Source organism: Lissotriton vulgaris, chromosome 7, assembly GCF_964263255.1.
Source record: "Lissotriton vulgaris chromosome 7, aLisVul1.2, whole genome shotgun sequence".
Classification (NCBI taxonomy): domain Eukaryota; kingdom Metazoa; phylum Chordata; class Amphibia; order Caudata; family Salamandridae; genus Lissotriton; species Lissotriton vulgaris.
Window position 1 is genome coordinate 322,776,846 of NC_141695.1, and position 26,609 is coordinate 322,803,454.

Genomic DNA, 26,609 nt, shown 5'->3' on the forward strand with positions numbered 1-26,609 from the left:
GCCATTTGAGTTGATGTGGTTTCGCATGTTTAGGTTGTAATCCAAGGTGATTCCAGTGATTTGGCAGAGTCCACTATGGTCGGGGAACAGTTTAGGGCTGTGATAGCTTTGATCCAAGTCTGTATCTCAGAGAGACGCTTCGGATCGGGATTGTCGGCGTGTGGTTACGATGCCAGAACGTACGATTTAATTATTTTATGGAGCCACAATAGAAGGCTGAATTACCTTTTATAAACACTTTGGTGTATCTGACCTGTGATTTACTGGATCTTCCAGAGGAGTCACGATATTGATTCTTCTCCTCGCATGCAAATTAATTGAGAACCTTGCACTTGCTCTCAAAAGCCCTGAAGAAGTCTCTAGAAAAGAGACGAAACGCGTTGGCTATGGCTGTGTACGAGGTGATTTTAACAAATGGAAGAATTTCCATACTCTAAATAATAAAGGAAGAAAAAGTTTTGGAAAAAAAAACACCGACTTTATTTGGATTATTTGTTATGTGCTTACTTTGAACAAGTATTGAGATACGTTAGACAAGAACTGGTTTTTCGTACTGTATTTATGAATTGCTAGTGTGCTGAGACAATTCTTTGTTGTACCAGTGTTTGTAGGTTGTTACCTACAATTTGTGGGGAGTGGAGGGGGAAGCATTCCCAGGTCTCGTGCAGCTATTTATTAAACAACACTAACGGTTAGGTAGATTGCGGGTTCTATTGGCCCCTGCCCTGTGTTTTGTATCTTGTGTATCTCAGAGTTGCTCTTGGGCGGGGAGATTAGAAGGAACTCAGTTTTGTTAGCATTGAGTTTGAGTTGGTTTGAGGCTAGCCAACGGACGGTCAACTTCAGGGCCTTATTCATGGTGAAGATCTCCGCAAGAGATGAGATTTTTATGTAGATCTGAGTATCATCAGCGTACATATGGAAGGAGATATTTGCATTGCTGAGGATTTCAGCAAGGGATTCTAGATAGAGATTAAACATTGTGGGGGACAACTTTGATCCTTGAGGGACTTCCACCGTGACCATGGAGGAGGAGGAAAGTTCACCATTGATTAGGAATCTCTGAGATCTGTTTTGGAGGTAGGAACCAAACCAGTCGAGTACTGTGCCGTCTAAACCCATCCTAAGTTTGAGGCGTTCGAGTAGCATCTCGTGGTTGACAGTATCGAAGGCCGAGGATAGATCCAGGAGGATTAGGAGACAACTTTTGTCTTGGTCCAGGGCTTGAAGAGCCTCATCGACAACGTGGAGCATGGTGGTTTCAGTGCTATGTCCTGGTCGGAAGCCGGATTGGCAGTCATCGAGTAGATGGAAGTTGCTGATGTGGTGACTTAGCTGTATGTGAACACACTTTTTCTACACTTTTACCAAGAGGGGAATGTTGGAGATTGGTCTAAAGTTGTCTGGGGAGGCTGGGTCCAGCGATGGCTTTTTCAGAATAGGGAGAACTTGTCCTGCTTTCAGTTAAATTGGTATTGATCAGGTGCTGCATTAGCGCAGGTCGCGCTGCCAGTGCGCTGCGTTTTTAACTCGACCTTAGTGTATTTTGGCTCTTTAATTTGATTTTCCCCTGCTTTTACCTCATTGCTTTGCCTGGGCACTTGTCCCCTTACTTGCATGTAATTTGTGGAACACGCACCGCCATTTGGCGGGTCCGGGTCCCGGGGTTGGATTCCTGTGGGCGCCATCTTGGATTGGGTGAGTGATCTTTTTCGCGGGCGCCATCTTGGAGCGTCCCGACGCTCGAGCTGCTCATTGCGACGCCTATTTAAGGCGGACTCGCGTGCTTTTCGTCCTGATCAGGTGCTGCATTAGCGCAGGTCGCGCTGCCAGTGCGCTGCCTTTTTAACTCGACCTTAGTGTATTTTGGCTCTTTAATTTGATTTTCCACTGCTTTTACCTCATTGCTTTGCCTGGGCACTTGTCCCCTTACTTGCATGTAATTTGTGGAACACGCACCGCCATTTGGCGGGTCAGGGTCCCGGGGTTGGATTCCTGTGGGCGCCATCTTGGATTGGGTGAGTGATCTTTTTCGCGGGCGCCATCTTGGAGCGTCCCGACGCTCGAGCTGCTCATTGCGACGCCTATTTAAGGCGGACTCGCGTGCTTTTTGCCCTGATCAGGTGCTGCATTAGCGCAGGTCGCGCTGCCAGTGCGCTGCGTTTTTAACTCGACCTTAGTGTATTTTGGCTCTTTAATTTGATTTTCCCCTGCTTTTACCTCATTGCTTTGCCTGGGCACTTGTCCCCTTACTTGCATGTAATTTGTGGAACACTCACCGCCATTTGGCGGGTCCGGGTCCCGGGATTGGATTCCTGTGGGCGCCATCTTGTTTGGGTGAGTGATCTTTTTCGCAGGCGCCATCTTGGAGCGTCCCGACGCTCGAGCTGCTCATTGCGACGCCTATTTAAGGCGGACTCGCGTGCTTTTCGTCCTGATCAGGTGCTGCATTAGCGCAGGTCGCGCTGCCAGTGCGCTGCGTTTTTAACTCGACCTTAGTGTATTTTGGCTCTTTAATTTGATTTTCCCCTGGTTTTACCTCATTGCTTTGCCTGGGCACTTGTCCCCTTACTTGCATGTAATTTGTGGAACACGCACCGCCATTTGGCGGGTCCGGGTCCCGGGGTTGGATTCCTGTGGGCGCCATCTTGGATTGGGTGAGTGATCTTTTTCGCGGGCGCCATCTTGGAGCGTCCCGACGCTCGAGCTGCTCTTTGCGACGCCTATTTAAGGCGGACTCGCGTGCTTTTCGTCCTGATCAGGTGCTGCATTAGCGCAGGTCGCGCTGCCAGTGCGCTGCGTTTTTAACTCGACCTTAGTGTATTTTGGCTCTTTAATTTGATTTCCCCTAGTTTTACCTCATTGCTTTGCCTGGGCACTTGTCCCCTTACTTGCATGTAATTTGTGGAACACGCACCGCCATTTGGCGGGTCCGGGTCCCGGGGTTGGATTCCTGTGGGCGCCCTCTTGGATTGGGTGAGTGATCTTTTTCGCGAGCGCCATCTTGGAGCGTCCCGACGCTGGAGCTGCTCATTGCGACGCCTATTTAAAGCCGTCCTCTCCCGCGCAGCGGGACGCCGTCGCTTAGCCGGAGTCGTGCCAGAGTCCTGCCTGTCTGCGCTCGTCCGCGTCGAGGTAGCGGGTGCGGGCTATGGACTCTGGCTCATAGCCATTATACCACTATGCATAATTCTGCGACGCTCCGGTATAATCGCGCCGATCTCCTTTCTATTAGAGACGGTCTTTCGGCGTGTGCTCATGATTCGGTGTTCCCACTTTCGGGTCCTTATGACTGTGTCTGTGGCAGCTTTTCTCTGGATACCCCCACTGGGGTGCGCTCTGTTGAAAGGATTGCCCTAAGTACTCGTACTAACATCACTGAGCGTGTACTCAGCATATGGAGCCTGAACGTGAGATCATTGGTCAAGCACCATCAGTCCCTACGGGACATGATCGATAAGGATTCTCCTGACCTCATCTTTCTCACTGAGACTTGGCTTCAGGACGCTGACACTGCTATAATCAATCTGGCATTTCCTTCCACCTATACAGTGTTTACTCTGAACCGCACGTCTAGGGGAGGTGGCATAGCCATGGCGACAAAATCTTGCTTTCCGGTTGATTGGAAAGCTCTTGATCTACCGATGTGCGAGAGCGCTTCTTTTAAGGTCACTTTCAGTCATCAGTTCACTCTTAGCGGCCTGCTTATCTACCGCCCACCAGGGAACGACACTGTCTTCAAGGCCGCTCTTGCTGATGTGGTCAGCTCTTTAGCTCCTAGATGTGCTAACTTTAACATCGTAGGTGACCTTAATATACATCTTGACCAGACGTCATCCTCACCCATCAGTTCTTTGCTAGCGGACCTTGAAGCCATGCAATTGAACCAACTAGTTACCTCCCCCACCCACACAGGAGGTCACATCCTTGACCCCTTCTTTACCACCCTGGTTCGGGCTAGGGTATCTGACCCGATGGTGGTAGGTTGGACTGATCATCTGTTGGTTAAAGTTTCCTGCCCTTTAGGTGACCCACAATTTAAACCTGTGGACAGACTGATCCTTATAAGAAATTGGCGTAAGCTCAAACTGGAGGAGTTTGTTAAGATCTTGGAGGCGCAGCCCCTGGGCAATCTGCCGAATGTGGAACAAGGATATGAGCAGTTCTGTAACTGGGTCCTAACCGCCCTTGACTCTCTTATACCAATGCGCTGGTCGAAATGTCACGCTAAAACGCGCAGCCCATGGTATAATGATACTCTTGCCGAGCTCAAGAGAACATGCCGGCAAGCTAAGAGGGCCTGGAGGAAATCCTTTGACCCCACTTTAAAATCTCTGTATTTCGCCCAGCTTAAGATCTACCATAGGGCAATCTGCCAAACCCGGGCTGCATACTATGCTTCTGAGTTTCTGAGCAGCCCTAACCCATCTAAATTAATTTTTAAGGTTCTCAAAGACCTGATGGGGAAACGGGCCACCTCGCTAGAAATCTGCACGGACTCTCACTGTGAAAGTTTGGCATCCTTTTTCGTAGAGAAGGTGCAGGCAATCTACCGAGGATTTATGCCATCTGTGCCCGGGGTTGAGCCTATTGGTGTGATGACTACGGTCCACGAAACTCTGTCCTCCCTGCCTGTTATGTCTGCTGAGGCTTTTGACACTCTGAGCCTCAAAATTAAATCTGGCTCTCCCTTAGATCCGCTGAAGCCAGAGCTATTTACACTTCTCCCGCCCCTTTGTCGTGAGCCTATATTGGATTTGATCAATCTTTCACTCACTGAGGGAGTGGTCCCTTCCTCCTGGAAGCAGGCAGTGGTCAGCCCCATTTTGAAGAAGCCTAATCTTGATCCCCTGCTACCTGAGAACTATCGTCCCATCTCCCTCCTGCCCTGGACCGCCAAGGTCACTGAGGCACACGTGAACTCCATCTTGTCTGCCCACCTCTCTCGAAATAATATTCTAGACGAGAGCCAGAATGGTTTTCGTGCACAACACAGCACCGAAACTGCCCTGCTCTTTATGGCTGAGCACTTGCGTACGGTGCTGGATGCGGGGCAGACAGCGGCGCTCCTCTTGTTAGACCTGAGCGCCGCGTTTGACACGGTGTCTCATGACATTTTGATGCGGCGTTTGGAGGAAGTGGGAATTGAGGGGACGGCTCTCCAATGGTTTCGCTCTTTCCTTTCGGACCGGTTTTTTAAAGTGGCTATTCCACCTGGTCAGTCCTCCTTCCATCCATTGGGACTGGGAGTCCCTCAGGGCTCTGCGCTGAGTCCCACTTTGTTCAACTTATATGTGAAACCGCTGGCTGCAGTCGTCAGACAATGTGGCTTAACCATGACATCGTATGCCGACGACACGCAGCTGGCGGTGACACTCAGTGGGGACCCTGAGGTGAATGCTCCCAGATTCCGCGCAGGACTCATAGCCGCGGCAAACTGGATGCGCACTAACTGCTTACAGTTAAATGCCAAAAAAACCGAGGTCCTGATCCTAGGGAAGCAGGCGGAACTCTGGGGAGACCAGTGGTGGCCTCCAGAATTGGGGGTGACTCCCATCCCAGCTGCCGAAGTTAAGAACTTGGGGGTTTGGCTGGATCCTACACTCTCCTTTACCAGCCACACAAAGAAGATTGCAGCTACCTGTTACGGTATTCTGCGAGGACTGAGACCAGTCCTCAAATTCTTCGACCCCCCTACTCGGCAACTGGTGGTCCAAGCCTCCATCCTTTCCCGGCCGGACTATGGGAGTGCACTGCTGCTCGGAGTGAATCAGGCGGAGGCTACTAGGCTGCAAAGGGTGCCAAATGCTGCGGCGCGGGCCATTGTTGGCCTTCCTAGACGTTGTTCTGTCTCTGCAGTCTTGACCTCTCTTCACTGGCTGCCGGTCAGACAGAGAATTAAATTCAAGGCTCTTTGTCTGACATTTAAGATCTTGAAACTCTCCTCCAGCCCTTGCGAGTCTTGTTTCCCCCTATGTTCCTACGCGGGCTCTCAGGTCGGAATCTCTTCATCTGGCGGTTAAGACCAGGTTCAGACTGAGTAGGATGGGAGGTCGTTCCTTTCGAGTTCTAGCGGCAGGATTGTGGAACTCTCTCCCTGTCCATATTCGTGCCCTGAACAGCCTAACTCTCTTCAGACGCGCCATAAAAACTTATCTGTTCCCTACTGCTGACTGACTCCCTCTTTTTCCAGCATCGATTTGTTGTGTTGTGGCACTTGATCAGGCGCCAGGACCCCCCTTTGCTGGGGCAGCTGTGTGCCTAATAAAAGTTATTAACATAACATAACATAACATTGATCCCTGCCGGAGAGAGGCATTGATTATCGCGGTCCAGCAAGGAATAATGTATTTGGTAATAGTCGCAAGACAGCAACGCCAGTAGGAGGCAGGGTTTGCCATCACTTACTCTACTGGCGTACCATCACTTCGGACAGGTGGGTGCTGAAAATCTTCCGATGGGGCTACTCCCTCCCCTTCGAGGAGACCCCTCCAGCCATGCCACCGCAGTACCACCGCATGTCGGGGGATCACTTGCAACTTCTGCAGGAGGAAGTTACGTCCCTCTTAGTCAAGGGGACCATCAAGTGCGTTTCCGGGCCAGAAGTAGGACGTGGTTGCTACTCCCACTACTTTCTGGTTCCCAAGAAGGGCAAAGGGGGCCTGCGCCCTATCTTGGACCTTCGGAGCGTCAACGGCTTCCTCTGGAAGGAGAAGTTCAAGATGCTGACTTTAGCTCAGGTCCTGGCTGCCCTGGACCCTGGAGATTGGATGGTTGCGTTGGAAATGCAGGACGCATAGTTCCACATCACCTTCCTGCCGGCGCTACCTGCAGTTCACGGTAGGCCACGAGCACTTTCAGTTTACCGTGCCCCCCTTCGGCCTCACCAGCGTACCTCAGGTGTTCACGAAAGTGATGGCGGTGGTCGCAGCTCATCTGTGCAGATTAGGGGTTCCAGTCTTCCCCTATCTCGACGACTGGTTGTTGGAGTGCTCGCCCCAGACAGTCGTCTCCCACCTCCAGACTACAGCCCGTCTCTTGCATTCACTGGGGTTCTCCATCAACGTACCGAAGTCACACTTGAGTCCCTCTCAGAAGCTCCTCTTCATCGGAGCGGTTCTGGACTCGGCGCAGTTTCTGGTATATCCTCCCTAGCAGCGGGCTCGGGATATTCAGGCTCTGATTCGATCTTTCGGCCTTAATCCAGCGTTTCGATCAGGCTGACGCTGCAGTTCCTGGGGCTGATGGCCTCCTGCATCCTGCTGGTACATCACGCCAGGTGGCAGATGCGGGCTCTGCAGTGGGACCTGAAGTTCCACCTGGCACAGCATCAGGGCAAGCTGTCCGACCATGTCCTGATCTCAGAGGGCACTGCGAATCAGCTGCTGTGGTGGCTCACGGGCCGCGGTTTGGTCAGTGGCAGATCCCTCTCCCTTCCCCAACCAGAGCACACAGTGGTGACGGATGCGTCCCTCCTGGGATGGGGAGGCCACATGGGAGAGGCGGAGATCAGAGGCCTCTGGTCTCCGGCGGAGTCCCAGCTCCATATCAAACTTCTGGCGCTGCGGGCGATCCGGCTTGCACTGAAGGCATTCCTTTCCTCTGTCCGGGAAAGTGTAGTGTAGGTGTTAACCGACAACACCACCGCCATATGGTACTGCAACAAACAGGGTGGGGTGGGGTGGGGTTGTGGACCCTTTGTCAGGAGGCTCTGCGCCTCTGGAAATGGCTGGAACACCAGGGCGTCACTCTGGTGGTTCAACACCTGGCAGTTTCCCTAAACGCCAGGGCGTACAAACTCCGCCGCCGGTGCATGATGGATCATGAATGGCGTCAGAAATGGGACAAGGCGCAAGGCCTCTTTCAGCAGCGGGGAGAGCCTTGGTTAGATCTATTCGCCTCCTGAAGGGAACGCGCAATATCATCAGTTCTGCGCATTGGAATTTCCAAGGCGGCACCCGCTCGGCGACGCTCTTCGTCGTGAGTGGAGTTGCGGTCGGTTGTACGCATTTCCGCCTATACCACTTCTGCCCAGAGTGCTGAAGAAGGTCAAGCGCGACTGGGCCCAAGTCATCCTTGTGGCTCCGGACTGGGCACGAAGATACTGGTATCTCGAGCTACTCAGTATGTCAGTTGATTCCCCGATTCGTCTGCCTCTTCAGTGGGACCTTCTGTCGCAGCAACAGGGGACGGTCCTCCACCCGAACCTGTCCAGTCTCCACCTACATGCGTGAAGATTGAGTGGCGACAGTGGAGGCCATTTGACTTGCCTTGTCTGTGATGTCGTTCTGGCAGCCATAAATGTGATAATTGTGCCAGATGGCCTTTTTGTTGAAATATTTATAAGATTTTTAAATTATTGTATTAAACCATAACTGTCCACCCTTCAAAGTGGGTTTTAGGTAGAAAGCCTAGGGTTGGCACTGTTTGAATGGTGTGAGAGTGAGTGTATGGCTGGATTTGAAGTTAGTGAATTTAGATGAATGTGTCCGTCACAGTATGTTTGAAAGTTTTTTTCACTTTAGAGATTTTAGAGAGCGAGTGTGATTCTCAGTAGGAGTTCCCCTTGAAAACTAAAAATCTTTTCTAAGAGATAAAATGTTTTGCTTTGCTAAATAAATTAAAAACCTAAAAATTAAAAAACAACAAAATATACAAAAAAAAAAATTCGATTGTGAATGAAACGGAACAAGTGGTTTCTTGAGTGCAATTGTTTTGGTCATTACTTTTCAGTACGTTCTTAAATGATTTGGCAGTATTGGCATTTTCTTTGTTTTTTCTTTTTTTTCTTTCATTCTGGCAGCCAGGCGTCCCTCCACAAAAACGGTATACACCTGCACGTGAAACAAGTTTGTGGCATGGTGCACAGCAAAGGCTGTGGATCCGCTCTCTGCCCCTCTTTTAGAGGTTCTCCTATTTCTTCTCTCTCTTGCCCAGCAGGGCTGTGCTCTGGGCACTATCAAGGGCTATCTCTCGGCCATTTCTGCCTTCTTGAGGCTTCCTGATCAGCCTTCTCTTTTCAAGTCCCCTGTGGTAAATAGGTTCTTGAAAGGCATCATGCACATGTTCCCTCCTGTTCCTTTCGTGATGCCTCAGTGGGACTTGAACCTGGTTCTTACTTATCTGATGTGCGTTCCCTTTGAGCCCCTTCATAATTGCCCTCTTCGTCTTCCGACTCTCAAAACTGCTTTCCTGGTTGCCATCACCTCTGCCAGAAGAGTGAGTGAGCTCCAGGCTCTTTCCTCTAAGCCTCCTTTCCTCTCCGTCCATCCGGACAAGGTTGTTCTGAGGACTCGTCCTTCTTTTATTACCAAGGTTGTTACTGCCTTTCACATCGGCCAGTCCATTACCTTGCCCACCTTCTTTCCGCCTCGGTATCCCTCGAAAGAGGAAGATAGGCTCCAATGTCTGGACCCAAAATGTGCGCTCTCTTTTTACCTCAACTGCACACAACAGTTCTGGGTGGACGACCAACTCTGTTTGCTACGTGGGCGCTAAGAAGGGACGGTCGGACTATCTCTCGGTGGGTCGTTTTGTGCATCAAGGTCTGTTATTCCTTGGCTAAAAAGGAGCCTCCTGTGGGGCTGCGCGCCCATTCCACTCGGGCCACAGCGGCTTCTACTGCCCTGGGTCGGGGAGTCCCTTTGCAGGACATTTGTCTGGCGGATATGTTGTCCTCGCTGCACATGTTTGCCAAGTACTAAGGCCTGGACAGTCAAGTCCAGAGAGATGGCTTTTTTGGCCGTTCCGTTCTCCAGAACTTCCTGGTGTGATCTTGGTTCGCAGGCCCACCACCGGGGTTGGTATTGCTGAGGTATCTATTCTAAGGTAAGGAATCTAAGTAATAACTTGTTTCTTTCAGATGAACAAGTTACTTACTTTCGGTAACAATATATCTGTAAGACAAGTGCGTTAGATTCCTTACCCCCCACCCATCCTCCCCATTCTGCGAACCGATATCTAGGGTTAAGGTATCTCCCTTTGAGGGCCCTAGTTTCATGGCACCAGTGTCGGTTTCTTGCATGGCTCTACGTTCCTGGCGCAGAAAGCTATGTACAGAACTGACGTCAGCGTGCGAGGGCGGGGTCTTAGTACTCCGACTTCATCCCGGCGATCACGCCGCTGACGACGGACCCGCAGACGACGGCTACCGACTCGCAGGGGTACTGCTGACGAAAACTTTCCAGATCCAGTCTGACACCTGGGGATATTCTAAGGTAAGGAATCTAACTAACTAGTGTTTCTTACAGCTCTATTGTTACCGAAGGTAAGTAACTTATTCATTTAGTTCAGTAATATTTCTTTGTTGCAAGAAAAAGTGAGCAGTAGAAAGAGAAAGCTTGTGGAAAGGTTAATATAGAGGAAAGGGATAAGGGGGATCTGAAAAAAGTAAATAGGACAGAGTTAAATAAATGTGTCTGTATAAATAGATGTATGAAAGAGAGAGAGCGAAAGAAAGGAGTTGCGTGCTGGGCAACATACATTACAATACAACATACATACTAATTCAACACTAATCCTCTATGGGTCCCGGAGTAGCTACTCATCGAAAAAGCGCTTCGACGCCTCGTCAGAGGTAATAAGTGCTATATAAATGCAAATACAGTGCAATATATTTAGTAATAGCGAAATATAAATGAGTTTGAGGAAATTAGAGACGAGAAAAAAGATGTAATAGTAAGATAAAGAACAGAAGGAGTGTCGGCAAGGATTAAAAGGAAAAGTGATGAAGATAAACGGAAGAGAAGGTGCAGGAAAAAGCTCAAAGGAGTGAGTTGTAGAAAGAGGGATCAAACAAGAAAGAGGGAAAGAAGAATGGCGAAGAGGCTGATGTCTGCAGTGGGATGTCAGGAGGGCTGCCGTCGGGGTTGGATTGGGATTAAAAATCGGCCTGGGCACGCTAAAAAAAAAGTGACCAACATTTGCATATTGCCTTTCCTCAAAACACTGCTTCAGCGAAATTTTATTGGAAAAAAAAGGGGGTGGTAAAAAAAAAATGCACAGATTAGTTTACACTGGTGAAACACACCTGAAAACAAGTGAGGCCCCTTCTGCTCAGAAACCGGTCTTCGGAAGCTTGTTTCCGGTCCAGGGAAGACATGGCTTGGCAGTTCGGGCTGGACTGTTCCCATGAGGCACAGGGCCAGACTGATTTGCATATAGCCATGTCTGAACTGGGGTGGCAGAGTGGGCTAAAAAACGGTGATGGATTAAACCCAGATCTTTTGACTGGGTGTGAGTGTTTAATTGATTCAGATGCTCCGTCCATGACCACGCCCTTTTGTACCCCTTCGGCTCAGGCCCCATACCCCCACTCAATCTGCATACATTAATGGGCCGGCTCAGCGACAGAAAAGGAGTGACACCTCTGCCTGTTAATAAACGGGAGGTAATGAGCGCCTATCTGCCTCCAGAAAGGCCACTCAGGCACCCACTGGGCCGCTGGCTGTATCTGAACAACAGCGACACCGCCCATAATCACCCACACCACCCCAACTGCTCAAAAAATCAGCCCACAGCTGGAACTCAGACTCCGGCCCCTCAGGCATTGCCTGAGTGCCCGTGTTACCAATCCGACGCTGGCTGCGGTATGCCTTTGCCCTTGATGAATGAAGCTTACTTAAGTTTTGCATTTAAAATATACATTTATATTCCCCTATTGATTTTTAATAAATTCTCCTTATGGAGACAAGGAAGTGGATCTATTAATCTGCAAGTACATGGTATAAAGACATATATCAAGGCCAAGTTCTAATCTCCAAGCCCAACTCGGGTCCACCAATAGCTGGCAACAGAATCTGCAAATGATACACAATTAACATCACATTGACTTGTGGCAAAACTGTCTGACACGAACACATGCAGCCACTCACTCACTCGTCACACATGCTACCATACACACACATAGCTGCATGTTATCTCTCACACATACACATACATCAAACACGAGCAGTCACACGCCCATCTGTCATGAAACAATCAATCACACACACACACGCTTACACGTTTATTCGTTTGACAGCTGCCCTCTACCCCAGCCACATAGTCACTCTCACACATACTGCTAGAAACACAGAAGCAGCCACAAACCCACTCGTTATAAAAAACGTCCCATATACATGAACAGTCAAACGTTCACTCCTCATACATGCTGATACACACACCACACAACCCCCCGCTGTTCCCAGAAACACACAAACAACACTGTTCCCAGCAGTGTCGGGCATAAAAGTGCCTGCTCTCCTTAATGGGCTAGAAGTCTGAAAACTCAGGCCGCAGCGTACTGTCCATACTGTCTTTGTTTCCATGCATTCACATAACCATCCGGTCTTTACTCATCAGTGGTGGTCTGAATGGTTGTCCTAAGAACAACCTAACAACGGTGACCATAATTGGTAAACATTAACGCTGGCGCAGGATGAGTGGGGTCTATTTTGTAGATGGATGGTTCAACTAGTTCCTCAAGTGGGGCGACTCAACTCAGTCAATAGCAGAAACGCCAAGGAACTGAGTGATGCAGCCCTGCCAAGTACCACGCATCAGGCATTAGGGTAAGGCATTTCAGTGTGGTGGTCCGCATCACCGCACTGAAATGTAATAGCACGCATTGTACTCCTCGGCTGTGAAGCCGGAGCTGCTCTGATGCACCATACTGAGAATACTGCAATGCTCCAGGCAGGCAGCTGGGAGGCTGGCTCGTCAGCTCGCAGCGCTAATAGCTGCTAGTAGCTGCTACAATGTAACAAAGTACACCTGACGTGCCTGTGGTGCCCAATACAAACATTGTGTTTAATTTGTCACAACCAATGATCGCCTGGAGTGCGAGCGGGTAGCATTTTAAGAAGTTTGGAATGGGAATGCACAGTTCTCGGTAACGCGGCTGAAGACAGCTTATGAGGATGACTGCGGCGCACTTTTATTACATAGCAAGACAGTGCCAACACTGAGAATACCGGCTCTGTCGTCACTCAGGCACAGCAACTTACTTGTTTGCGAGGTGAGTCGGCACTGCGGCACAGGCCCCATGACCGGCCCGAACCCATGGACTCCCGCAGCAACCAACGTGAGGCCGCATGAATGTGGCACACATACTGGACTGATGACACTGCTCTGTGCTGAGGACGATCACTCCTGCGGTCCGTGGTTCCCCTCCGCTGGTGCCAGGTAGGGAGGCAAGAGTCAGTCCGGATGCGGGATCCATTACTACCACTGTTATCTGTGCGTGCAGTAGGTGGGGATCGAGTCCATCTAGTCGCGGGATCACATACTGCTGCAGTGTCAGTTACGAAGTCTGCCTGGTCGGGTGTTTTCAACGTTAGTGGGATAACTCGTTTTTCATCAGGGGAAGCTACAGGCAGTTGGACAGAGACACACAAACCGCCATCTTGTGCTGCAGTCATCATGTACTCGGGTAGAACACCGTGCAATCCGGAGCATATATCACACAACACAAGCCAGCCTATCAACCCACAACAGGCATGCAGAAAGCTTGAGCGAAGGGTCCCTCTTATTAAAAATACTGAAAGGAATTTCCACAGGTGGCAAGAAGGCCGTAAATGTATAGGAGTCGTCGTGATCTACTGAGGCGAGGAAGGACTTCCCTGTTGCGCTGATTAGGAAACAACATTAAACAAAGTGGTCAGTGCTTCCAGCAAGCTCACTGACATTGAGTATGAAGAAGAAAAACACATAGCAGGCCACAATAGCAAAGCTACCTTCTCATTGTCCAATACCTGCAGCCACTTGTGACTCTCCTCCCGCCCTAACGAGACACGCGCGGGAGATTTCGTGCTTGCGCTTTAAGTGATGCCTGCTGCTTGCTAAAGGATATTAAAATTATTTGCAATGCCATATTTCTCGCATTTGAATACGAGATCTATAGCATTGCAAACTAGCAGCTGCCATTGTCCCAATACTTCAAAAGTGAAAGCGGGCATGGCGTGCTAAATGTAAGCAAAGCACATCATGCCTGCAGTAAGAACAAGCATCAATCTCTCGTCTTTATGGGGCCATGTGTTTCTAATTAGAAACACATGGTACCATAAAGATAAGAAATTGCTTTGCAACAGCAGCAAAGCAGGCGACCCATTCCGGATCGGAGACGAAAGGGCGTCTACAAAAAACCCTCATTTCCAATGGCAGGCCACCGTTGACTATTAACTGTTACGCCAGCCAATGGAAATGAGGGGCGGGGCTTCGAGTCCCTTTCTGAAAACCCCCTCATCCACAAAATCTCTCGCCGAGCCACAGCGCTTTGCGCTGCAACGCCAGACGAGACCTCAAAAGGCGACTTCTGCTGGATCACTTCCGAGGCCGCCTTACAACTACTCAGCTAGGACATATAAAATAGCTAATATGCCAGATTCTGGTATCTTTTTACTCTTTTCCTAGTTTGCCATACACCAAATGCTTTACTAATGTCCTTATGTAATTTATTACCCTCTGTGACGGCTCCTTCAAGACTGACCTACTTTCCGCAGATTCAGCAGAACTTCCAGTCAGTTGCAGTGTCTACTCATCCTCCTTGCTTCACACATGTGAAACTGCCAGGGCAGTTTCCTTCCTTTGGCTGCAGTTGGATTCCAGGTACCAATCAGCTCCGATGCTGGTTCGCCAAATGTTGCTTGAACATGAAATAACGTAAAAAACAAACAAGAGGCGTGGCAAAACAGGAACAGTTTGTTTAATTATTCCAGCCAGGAGAACAGTTACAGGCATAGAGCCTGAGTACTGTCCCAACTTACAATCGAGCTGAGATGGATTTATATACAATTGATTGAATACCATAAGCGATTCTGGTGATCCTTGTATGGTAATGCTGCCTTGTAGTTTTAGATCAACGTATTTGATGGGGAATCCGGGCCTCTACCTTACGTGGACACAATGTGGCCATTGGGTAACGTGTCTTGGTGTTTGGCATGGGGAGCGCGTGATCACTGCATGTACTCTGTTCTAATTGGCTATATTTCCTAACTTATGTAACATCTGACTGGATTGTGTTTTTGGAGCGTGCATACCCTTCCGGCCATGTGTGCTTTATTGGGCCCAATATTGTTGAATCATTGTGGTGTTGCTGCGCCTATCTTTGGAATTGATCTGGGATCTCCTGTTTGTGCGTTTGTCTGCCGGCTACATGCCGCCCTACCTGTGACCTGTCAATCAGTACCCACAGGCATAAGCCTCAGAGCCTGCCTGACTATGTAATGCTGAGTTGGGGTTGAGATGGAGTTCAAAATGGACAAATTAGTTAATAAAGATGCTATTTCATTTTTATACATGAATGTGTTGTTCCTCATATTGACATCGACTTTCTCAATATTAACAGTTATGAATATAGGAAGGCAAGATACCAGTGTGAAGGTACAATGAATGAACCATAAGATGTAAAAGAGAATAGTAGTGCCTGGTTAGATGTAATTGACAATGTGACTGGGTCTGGTCAGGTCTGTATATTAGTCCCCTTCGATTTTGGTACCCTTTTTTAATGATGTCCTTTGTTTTTTACTTTCTTCTTTTCATTTGTTTTCTTTGCCTCAGAATATTTTTATCTTGCTTTCTTTCTCCTTGATATTTAACTTTTACCCTTTCCACATCTGTGCTATCCTTTACGAAATTCATCATATGTAACTTTAAGCCTGCTATCCATCTTTGCAGACCACTGTCTCAGTGACTGTTCCGTAAGCCTAGCGGATGTCCTGATGTCTGTCACTCTTTGTCCATTCAGATATGTCTCTGAAGTCTGTTATCCTTCAGTAAGCCAGTCCAGGTAACTTGTTTTGGTATCTGATCCCAGGCACATTGATCTCTTTGATTGTTCTCCCTTTGCTTCAGACAGACCACATGTGATACATTCTCCCTCTTGACCAAATACGTTTTTCTCAGTTGCTTTTTTCTCGAATGAGCCTTTGGTATACCTTCTCTTGAATTCAAGTGGATCAGTCTGTGATGTCCTATTCAATGTTCTTCCTTCCCATAAATGCCTAATTCTCTTTTCTTCTGCTCTTCTTTCATATTTCTCCCATTTTCTTTTTTGTTTGTAGCACCTATTTTTCTCACCAAGGACAGAGTATCCTGAGTGCATTGCTCTTCTCCACGGGTCTGTGGCTGGCTCTCATCCTAACTATGCGCTTCATTTTGAAGCAACTCCTGTCCTACCATGGCTGGATGTTCGAACAACATGGGCATATGTCAGTGGGCACCAAGTTATGGCTGGTATGTTTCTTTGATCTGGTTTTGTCTCCAAGTGACAAATACTAACTGCTTATTCATTTTACAGAGGTTTTGTTATTGTTTGTAAGACTCATGTTAAGCATTTCTAAAACCAATATAACTATAAGACCTACAGCACACCTTTTAGAGCGGCAGGAATCTTATGTTTATTTTTCATGTGCGTTAGCCGTGCAAGATGGCAACAAGGCAAAATGATCAAACGATGAAGCAACGGAAGTGAATGTTTAACTAGAGTGTTAGACCATTCGGACTGCGTGTAAGGAATGTGATGCTTCTTTGACTGGGTCGGGAGAAATCTGTACATTGGTGGTTGAGGAAAGAGGTCTATTGGCTCAGTAGTTGGGTGTGAATAGCATGGACAGCAATAGCTTGGATGAGTGTGAATAGCATTGACCGGAATAGCTTGGACGGTCTGGTTTTTGGGTTGGAAGAGGCTGAATGATGCTCTGGATAACTATGTAGATATTTGATAGTTTGTGTTTGGGTGGGAAGAGGTTAGTTGGTTTGGGGTTTAGATGGATAGCATGGATTGTTGGATGCAGGCAGATCAGAGGATATAGGAGATTGGTAAATAGAGATTTAATTGTCCACTAAACATCTGGGAAGAGATAATCGTCTGACCTTGAAATGGGATGAAACCTGATGGCTAGTTGGGTGGGCAGTAACATGAGCTTGTTCTATAGTTTGGTCGGCATATGTTGGCTGGTTCTGTGTTTTTATTCTGAAGACATGGCGCAGTATTAGGATGGGAAGAAAGAGGTTAGATTTTGAGGAGATAATAAATCTGTGAAGTTCTAATGTTCTTGTTTTCTGTCCACAGTTCATGGTGAAAATTTTCTCTGGTCGAAAGCCCATGTTGTACAGTTTTCAGGCTTGTCTTCCTCGTCTGCCTGTACCTAGCATCAAGGGCACCATGCAGAGGGTGAGTCTAGAGCCCCATAAAGCTCCATGCAGGGATAGTGCTGAATTAGCAATGCATCCACGTTTATTACTTTTTTATATATAGGATAGAGTACTACTCCCTTGGTTTCATTATAAGGACATTGTAAGTCACAAAAGAGTTCTGTGACAATATAAACTCTGCCTATAAGTGTATTGTTCCCTATAATACATGGTCACAACATCACCTTTCCTACAAACGGCTTAACTCCTTGATGTGTTACTCTTTCATGTGAAAGAGATGGGATGTTTGACAACATGAAGAATCTGTAGTACAAAATTAATCACACCAAAAAGCAGGTCGATATTTACAGCAAAAATATTTTCGAATCATTTTAATGTAAGTTAGATTTTTAAAAATGCTGAACCTCAGATTGTGTAGAAACATGCATAGTGTCTTTCTTATAATTACCTAAACAATGTAATGCAAACAATGAACATATTTCTTTAATATCTAATTTCTGCTGATCACTAGTCATTGAGAAAAATATATCAGAAGAAGGAAAAGCTAGGATTAGGTGTCATTGTTTAAACTTGAACTTTAATTATGCTCCGGGTCCTGCATTTTCTTTTGTCTTCTGGCTCTGGCAACAGGCATTGTGACATCAAAACACAACTGAAATAAATGATTACAGTTGATCAGCTATATAATTTCTATTTCTTTATTAGAAATGATTCAAGATGTCACAAGTCACCTTTATTGAGGAAATTAGAAACTGCCTTTTATACAGAGATTGAAGGCTCCCATGTATTATATTTAGGGCACCCAGTTTTCAGTTTTTACTGACTTTAACCGATAAATACAGACAGAAAACAATGTGTGTCCTGTAAGAATTTATTTTTAAAAATAGAAAAATTGACTTTTTATAATGCCTTTCCATACTGTCTTTCATTAATTCTAGGCCAACAGCTTAGCAGATAGATGGCATGGGGAGTTAAATAACAGGATTAGGTTTCATTAAATAATGACATGTCAACATCCATTTATAGTATAATGCCAATACTTACCTGTGGAAGTATTGTGTTGTTATATTTATTGGCTTAATTTGCTAAAACATGACTGGCGTCAATGTATGTGCACATATTTATTAGTTAAATCAATGTGGAAATATACCATATAACCTAATCTATTCAGAACCCCCCCCCCCCCCCCCAAATATGGATACAAATAACAAGGTGATCAAAAATTAATATGGATAAATACTGAGGGAAATGTTAAAAAGATAAATACCATAAAACAAGGAGCCTTAATTATATTTATGCACGTTTATAGTTTTGCGTGAGATTCATGCCAACATGTTTGGGTTCTATGTTTTGGGTTAACCTTTAGAATTACTCTTTAGTCAAAATATAGTTTTTTTTTTAAAAACAAATTTTATTGAGACATATTGTAGAGCATTTCAACGACAGCATGACATTCATCGCTTGTAGAATCATAATTGTTGCTACAGTTATACGAACCATCACACCCATTCTCATCCCACACAACCCATCCCACCCTACATGGACACTTTCAGTGAGTCTCATATCATAATACAATCACGAACTTTCATCTGAATCAGAGTCTTCAGGCTGCGGGGGTTCACATATGTCTCCTCTGTACGTGTTCCACCTTCCCCATACCTTCTCCCATTTTTTGGGCAGCCTCTATATAAATACACTGATCTTTCTGCAACCATTGCCAGGTCCATATCCCTACACCACTGAGTGAGAGCAGACTAAATCTGGGACCCCAAGCGTTGTGCGATATTTCTTTTTGCTATAGTCATTTATAACGTCACCCAATCCTGGGTCGTCTTGTTTAAGTCCGTTGAGTCCCATATGCTAAGGAGGCAGCATCTTGGACTCGGCAGTACAGTGATCTGCGTAACCTGGGAGACTGTCCTCATGATCGCCATGCAATATCTCACAATCACGGGGCAACTCCAGATAGTATGGTAGAACGATCCCGTTTTCCCACATTCCCTAAGACAGTGCGGCGTATCTGCCCTTCCTATCTTGTGTAGAAGTGCCATAGTATAGTATGTATGGTGCAGTATTTTAAGCTGCACTAGTCTGAGCCTTGATGGAATAGCAGCTTCCTTAGGGGAAGCTAGCGCCTCTCTCCATTCTGCCTCATCGATATCTCCTACCTCACACTCCCACTTAGCCTTCAGGGTCCCTGTGGGGTCTGCTCTATTAACTATCTTTTTATATGTCAGTAAAATGGCTTTCTTCTGGAGGTGATCTGTTAGGAGTCTATCCTCTATCGGAGAGGAGTCCTCCTGATTTGTGTCTGGCGGTATTAGGAACTGCAATGCATGTGTAATCTGCATATATCTAAACCTCTCCGTCCCTGCCAGGCCATATGTGGCCTGCAGATGAGCGAAGGTGACCACCCCACCCTTCTGCCATAGGTCTACAACCGTTGAAATTCCTATGGAGTCCCAATTACGGAACCCCTTTGTATTGCCCAGCATCCCAAATTTTTTTGTGTCCCATAGCGGCATAGCTCTCGTGACCACTCCTTCCCAACCATATACATACTGTGTGCAATGTCGGAACCGTATTTGTGTACTTCTTCTTTCTATTGTACAGGACACTCATTATCCCCGCCGGCTCTAATAAATGCCTGCCAAGTCTGTACGCCGGGTCTCCCTGAGGAACATGCAGCCAGTAATTATTCGCGACCAGCTGGGAAGCCCAATAATATGCTTTAACATCTGGCAGGGCGATCCCGCCGTCGTACCTACCCTTAGTAAGTTTTTGGAGCGCTATTCGAGGCGCTTTTCCGTCCCAGAGCAGCGTTGTTACCTCCGCATTAATTGCTCCAAAATAGGTCTGGGGGATAAGTAACGGTGTATTTTGTAGTGCGTACAGAAATCTTGGGAGAGCCACCATATTAAAAAGTGCAGCGCGTCCGAGGAGTATTAACGGGAACGTATGCCAATGTTTAACGTCTTTTTTAAATCGCAGCAGGGGTTGGGTTAAGTTTATTTCAGTGAACTCCGCATGGTCATGTGTCACGAAAATCTCCAGATACTTGAATCCGACTGTGACTATTTGCAACTCGCATCCACTCGATAGCTGTGGAAGGGGCCCCCGCAGGACGTACAACAGTGATTTGCCCCAATTGATGGTGTACCCGGATACTCGCCCATATGTAGCACATATATCTAATAAGCGGTCAATGGAGTTCTTTGGGGACGTCCAGTATAAGAGAATGTCGTCCGCATATAGCGAGATACGATCCTCCCAATATATCGCCCATCTTATTCCCCGTATCGTGAGGTCCTGCCTTATCCACGCCGCCAGCAGCTCCAATACTATCGCAAAAAGCAGGGGTGACAGTGGGCAGCCCTGCCATGTACCTCTTCCCAGTGGAAATTCTTTAGACATATATCCATTCACGACCACCTGTGCCACTGGGCTTGTGTACAACAAGTGGACCCATGTACAGAACTTTGGCCCGAAGCCCATGCGCTGTAGTACCGCAAAAAGAAAGGGCCACTCCACCAAGTCGAACACCATTCGTGCGTCCAGAGAAAGGATAGCTGCGTTCTCCAGTATGGCTGACCTGCGTTGCATTACTCCGAACAGCCTTCTTAGGTTAAGCACCGTATTACAGTGCGGCATAAACCCTGATTGGTCAGCGTGTATAAGTTCTGATAAATGCGGCTGTAGCCTAGCGACCACGGTCTTTGCAGTATTTTTGCCTCCGCATTGAGGAGAGCTATTGGTCTGTAGGATGCGCATTCATTCGCCGGTTTACCGCCTTGTCACCATAGTGGCAATTTTTAAGGCCCGAACACATGGCCTGGGGGCTTCCAACTGTCTTTCCATCTTGTTACCGTGTCTGTGCCTCGCGCCCGCCCTTCACCCCCTGGGCAGCCTCCAACTTCTGCCGCTACTGCGGGCCGCCAGGGCCTTGCCGTCGAATGTCGCTGCAATTTTGGCCGGCGCTTCCCACCGCGCCGCTACATCTCCGGCTCCTTCTTCGGCGTTCCAGAGGCCCCGGGGGGCTGCAGGCGATTGCTGCCTTCCACCACCGCCCTGCAGCACCAGACCGCTTTATCAGGTCACAGGCAGGGGTCCGCATCCGCCCCCAGTCTCTTACTAGTGGCACGTCTTGATATCCTTTCTTGTCCAGCCACCGCAATGTGCCGCCTCTTCCGCCCGATGTCTGCTCCAATCTCGTGCCGCCTACGTCGCCGCTGCGTGCGGCCTCTGCATCTACTGTGGCTCCCGGCTTCACCCCTGGGACTAGGCCACAATTCGCCTCCCGGGCTAGATCGGTTGCCGCGGGTCGTGCCGACTTTCCGTTTTTGGCAATCGGAACCGGAGGCAGTGCGGTGGCAGTAACAATGTACCTCGTTGCTCAGAGATCAGGATTTGCAGGGGTTGTGTCTGTGGGCTGCAGAGCTCCTCGAGGCTGTGGCCATTTTTCACAGTCGCTAGCCACGCCTCCCCAAAATATAGTTTTATTTCAGTGCCTTGTTTTAGTACTGGAGACCCGGTAGCACACAGTCTGCCACTAACCATACAGCTCCGAAGTTTTTGCACGACCTCCAACCTTATGTATATTGCCTACACTGTAAATCCACATTCATCGAACAAAGTGAGTAGCCATCTAGTCTATCACCCAGATAATGCTCTGTGGCTTCTTAAAGGGTCTGAAGCATTATACAAATGGTACATTCCAATACAATACATTGCAACAAAGGTTAGGAGCTTAGAGATCCTTTCACTCGACTTTACTGTAGGTGAACTGAGGCTCCCAGTGAAAAATGTCTCTCGGATTATGGTTAGTAAATTGTTCTTCTTTAGGTTTTTAAAGAATTCTCGGAGACCGTAATATTGTTGGACCTAAATGATTTTAATAAAACTGAACGAAACCTTGAGAAGAATGAAAGCAAAGAAAATGTGTTCAATGAAATAATTCTTTACAGATGTCTGTGTACCAGGTTTCTTTATCACCATGTACCAACATAGTCTGTTTCTGCAGCCGACAGAGAAGGATGTCCCAAGACTTTTCTGCTAATTGCTCATATTCATTCTGAATTCCCATTTCAGAAAGTGAGGAGGATCGACTCTTACTCACCCGTCAATGAGCTAGCACTGTTTGGTTCTTTTCAGTAGGTGAGCTGAGGGTCCCTCTCCAAAATCCACTCCAGTCTCCCTCTCACAAGTTATTTTCACACAGTCTCACTAGCACTGTTGCTCACAGTCAACAAGTTCTTAGACCTCGGAGTTCTGGGATAATTTCCTTGCTGTGGACAAGATGGGCGAGTGTACAAATTGTCCCCACCTCCTAAACCTTGTTCTAGCGAAGGCAGCTTCCGAGATGAGGCCTCCGTTGAAAATACGTGCTTCCCTTTACTGGGGCATGGCCTCTGCAGATTTACAGAATGTGCACATCATACATCCTTCTGAAAGTTGCACAGACTATACTATGTTTTTATGGCTAAATATAACCATTCGGGTTCGTTTTCTGACCGGAGTACTATATCACATGGTTTCACCATAATCAAAACAATGGTACGTTCCAGCTTCAAGTGATTGGAGATCCATTGGTTCGAGCATGTGGGCTGCTGAATTCATATCTGTGCATAGATCGCCGCCTAGTGTTGGCTCCGGATGATCGCACATTGTTGTCCTGGAAGAGTCTTCGAAGTATCACGAGATAGGTGGCTCCTCCCCTGGACTACAGTGCGCATGGGCATCGACTCCATCCTCAGATTGTTTTTTTCCGCCATTGGGTTCGGATGTATATTGGTTCACTCAAGTCGGAATCGATATAAAACTCTCTTTTGGCCTAAAGGCCTTTCGTTTTTCGTCGGTATTGTCTTGCGATCGGTGCCCAGTTCTGTTCCAGCTCGGTTCCCGAGCCGGATATCCAGAAGAGCTGCGTGCTTTTCAGCGCTGAAGGCCCGGTCGACGCCAGAGGACTTATCTACGAACCATCATGGAACAAAGCCTGTTCAAGAGATGTCCCGTGTGCAACTCGAAATATCCCCACATCGACGTCCACCCGGTGTGCAACAAGTGCCTGTCGCTGGATCATGATGAAGCCAGCTGTATGGCTTGTTCCCGTTTCCGATCCAAAAAGACAATTCTGCATCGGGGCGCTGCGCGCAAGGAAGCCCAGCAGACAGCACCTGAACCCGTGGACATCTTTGATGCCGGGGATGATGAAGGAGCAGAGCGGGAGGTTCGAGAAATCCTGTCGGATCCCGCATCGGAGGTAGACTCCAACTACGACTCTGATGTTGAGATGCTCGATGCGGAAGACGTCGTCGACGAGGTAGGAGACGAAGATGGGGCCTTTGGGTCCATGGAAGATATCTCGAGCGAGGAGCTAGGCCCACAAACTGATACTGGGTCCAAAACACTTTATAAGGCTCAGGTCGAGGGATCGCCACAGGGCCTTACCCAAGATCTTCCAATAAGTTCAACGGCCCGCCTTCGGACATATCTGAGGAGCCGCAAGTTGCGAAATCGAAACCAAAAGTGAAAGCTTCGGTGTCTACGCAACCTAAAGCACTTGAGGCTAAATCAAAACCGAAAGTGCGTATTGCTTTGGTCGGCTCGAAGTCCTCGGATCTGTCGGCACCGACGAACCAAAAAAGTGTTCTCGACCTCAAGAGGCCGCTAAAGGGCGTCGAGCCAAAGTCTGGCACGCCGAAAGCAAAGGTCAAGGACGTCGACCCGAAAAAATCGGCGCCGAAGACACTCGACACCGACAAAGGACTCAGTGATCAGAAGGTTCTCGAGCCTCCGCGTCGACCGGACAAGACTAAAAGCGGTACAACCCCCGAGTCCACGCCTGGTGGTGCCTCGAAGGATTCAGTCGAGTCGAAGCAGCCGTCCGCCTCCTTCTCGAAGCAGGTGACGGACTCCCTGAAGCGCATTACGGACAAGGCTTCGGCCTAAGGATCCTCCGCCATCGAAGCCTGCCGACAAGCCTCAAAAGACGTCGGCGCCGATCCACTTCACGCTGCCACCGAAGGTGGTGCCGAAAGCCTTCGTCCCTAACATGGCGTCGAAGTGCCCAAGAAGGTGTCCACGGGGCCGAAGCCCACAACTGTGGTCCCAGCCATAAAGCATCGACAGCCCTTGCCTGCAGAGCAAAGGAACCGTTTATCTATGCCGAGGCTGGCAGACTTTCTATTTATAAACGAAAGATCGCCCCAGAACAGCCGATGGAGTCCTATAAAATCCCACTGAAAAAGAAGGATTCTACTAAAACACCTGTTCTTGTAGAACCTGTATCTCCACGTGGCCATGATGTCTCGCCCACTTATTCAGATGTGGAGACTGGGGAAGGTGACAATGACGAATACAGCTATCCTGTGGACACTGATCCAGAAGATACTAATGAACCTTGGGCAGATGCTGCTGACCCTGGGGATCCACACACTGCCCCAGACACTCATGTGTATACTGTGAAAACATCGCCTACTGAGGACTCTGCGGCGTTTAATGCACTGATTGAAAGGGCAGCCAAGAATCATGACGTCCAGCTCCATGCTGACCCTATTGAAGTAGACTTTCTGTTCGACACCTTTTCCACCTCAGAGAGGACTGTCAAGACTCTGCCTATGTTGAAGGGTGTCTTGAAACATGCTGGGGAAATATTTAAGGAGCCTACAAGAGCCAGGGTGATAAACCCCAGGATTGAAAAGAAGTACCCTACCTTAAGGGACAGTTGTCGTTGGACTCTCTTGTTGTTTCTAATGCCCGGAAGAGGGCTAATTCACAAACAACGGGTGATGTTCCTCTCCCTGATAAAGAATCTAAGGTGCTAGAGGCATCAGGGAAAAGGGTGGCAGCTCAAGCGGCCAATATCTGGCGCATTTCAAACACTCAGGCACTCTTAGCCAGGTATGACAGGGCCCATTACGACACACTGGAGACCCTGTTACAGCACCTGCCTGACGAATATAAGGAGGCAGCTGAGATGCTCATACAGGAAGGAAAGCTCATATCAAATGCTTCTATCAAATGTGCACTGGACGCTGCAGACACCGCGGCCAGGGCAGTTAACACTAGTGTCATGTTGAGGCGACATGCCTGGCTCAGAATCTCCGGGTTCAAGCCAGAGATACAAACCACCATTCTAAATCAGCCAGTAAACCCTGATCATCTATTTGGACCAGAGGTGGACACCACCTTGGATAAAATCAAGAAAGACAATGAGACTGCAAAGTCTTTGGGGGCTCTCCAGTAGCAGCAGTTCGGGGGTGGTTCTTTTCGTCGCTCAGGCAATGGAGGTGTTTCCAGAGGCCAGCTGTCCCAGCAAACACAGTACACTAAAGGTGGCGCGCAAACCACATACATCAAACAAAGTAGAGGTGGCTATCGTGTAAACGGCGCCAAGGGCAAAGGTCGTGGAAACAACAGCTCCAGGTCCTCCGCCACTAACGAACAGTGACGCCTTGTCACTGCCCCCCGACCATACAACACCGGTCAGGGGGAGACTTCAACAGTTCCTGCCAGTCTGGAAGTCCATCACCACAGACAGGTGGGTCACAAAGCTTATCCAGTACGGGTATTGTCTGGAGTTAACATCCACTCCACCCAGCATACCCCCAAGACACCGTCCTATGTCCACAGAGCATTTGCACTTATTGCAGCAGGAGGTACTTGTCATGCTGCAAAAAGGAGCAATCGAGCTCGTGCCTGTGGAAGAAAGAGGCACAGGAGTTTACTCACTGTACTTCTTGATTCCAAAAAAGGACGGGTCCTTCAGACCCATACTGGACAGAGCAGTGTGGCTCAATGATTAGAGCGGCAGACCCTGATGCAGAGGTCTGGCCCAGGACCAGGGTTCAATTCCCCGCCTCGGCGGGTCTTGTGCTCAAAATTCCACTGACCTGATAATTCTCGCCTCAGTGCCTATTCCAATCATGGAGTCCCACTCTGTAACTCTGGGCAATAGCTTGCTTAATCTCCACAACGGCCCCCACAACGCTAAGGATGCCTGGCCTCCACCTTGGGGGTGCCCAGGAGTGGACGCCTCACAGGGAAAGCCAGGATGGGTTCCACAGCGGTATTCGTACAAGCGCCTTGAGACCCTTGCGGGTGAGTAGTGCGCTATACAAGTATCAATTTACATTTACATTTACCCCTCAATCGGTACATTCTATCAGAGCACTTTCACATGCTAATACTGCAGCAAGTACTACCGTTGCTCAGTCAGGGAGATTTTCTCGCAACATTAGATCTGAAGGATGCGTATTTTCATATTCCACTACACCCGTCTCACAGAAAATACCTCAGGTTCACCATCCAAAATCAACATTACCAGTTCAAGGTCCTACCTTTCGGAGTCACCACGGCACCCAGGGTGTTTACAAAGTGCCTAGCGACGGTGGCAGCACACTTACGGAGACAGAACATTCACGTCTACCCTTATCTGGACGACTGCTTATCCAGGCAAAGTGGGCCCAGCAGTGTGC

The 26,609-nt window shown here is 48.2% G+C and overlaps 1 protein-coding gene across 2 annotated transcripts in view; it reads left to right on the forward strand.

Moving 5' to 3' along the window:
• Positions 1 to 16,044: 16,044 nt before the first annotated feature.
• Positions 16,045 to 26,609, forward strand: part of LOC147701481 (carnitine O-palmitoyltransferase 1, liver isoform-like) — a 459,588-nt gene continuing 449,023 nt past the window's right edge. For both annotated transcript variants that reach the window (XM_086930153.1, XM_086930154.1), the window contains exons 1-2: positions 16,045 to 16,212; positions 17,051 to 17,152. In XM_086930153.1, the coding sequence (XP_086786279.1) occupies positions 16,123 to 16,212; positions 17,051 to 17,152 (192 nt within the window). In that variant the 5' untranslated portion in view covers positions 16,045 to 16,122. The remainder of the gene's footprint in view (positions 16,213 to 17,050; positions 17,153 to 26,609) is intronic.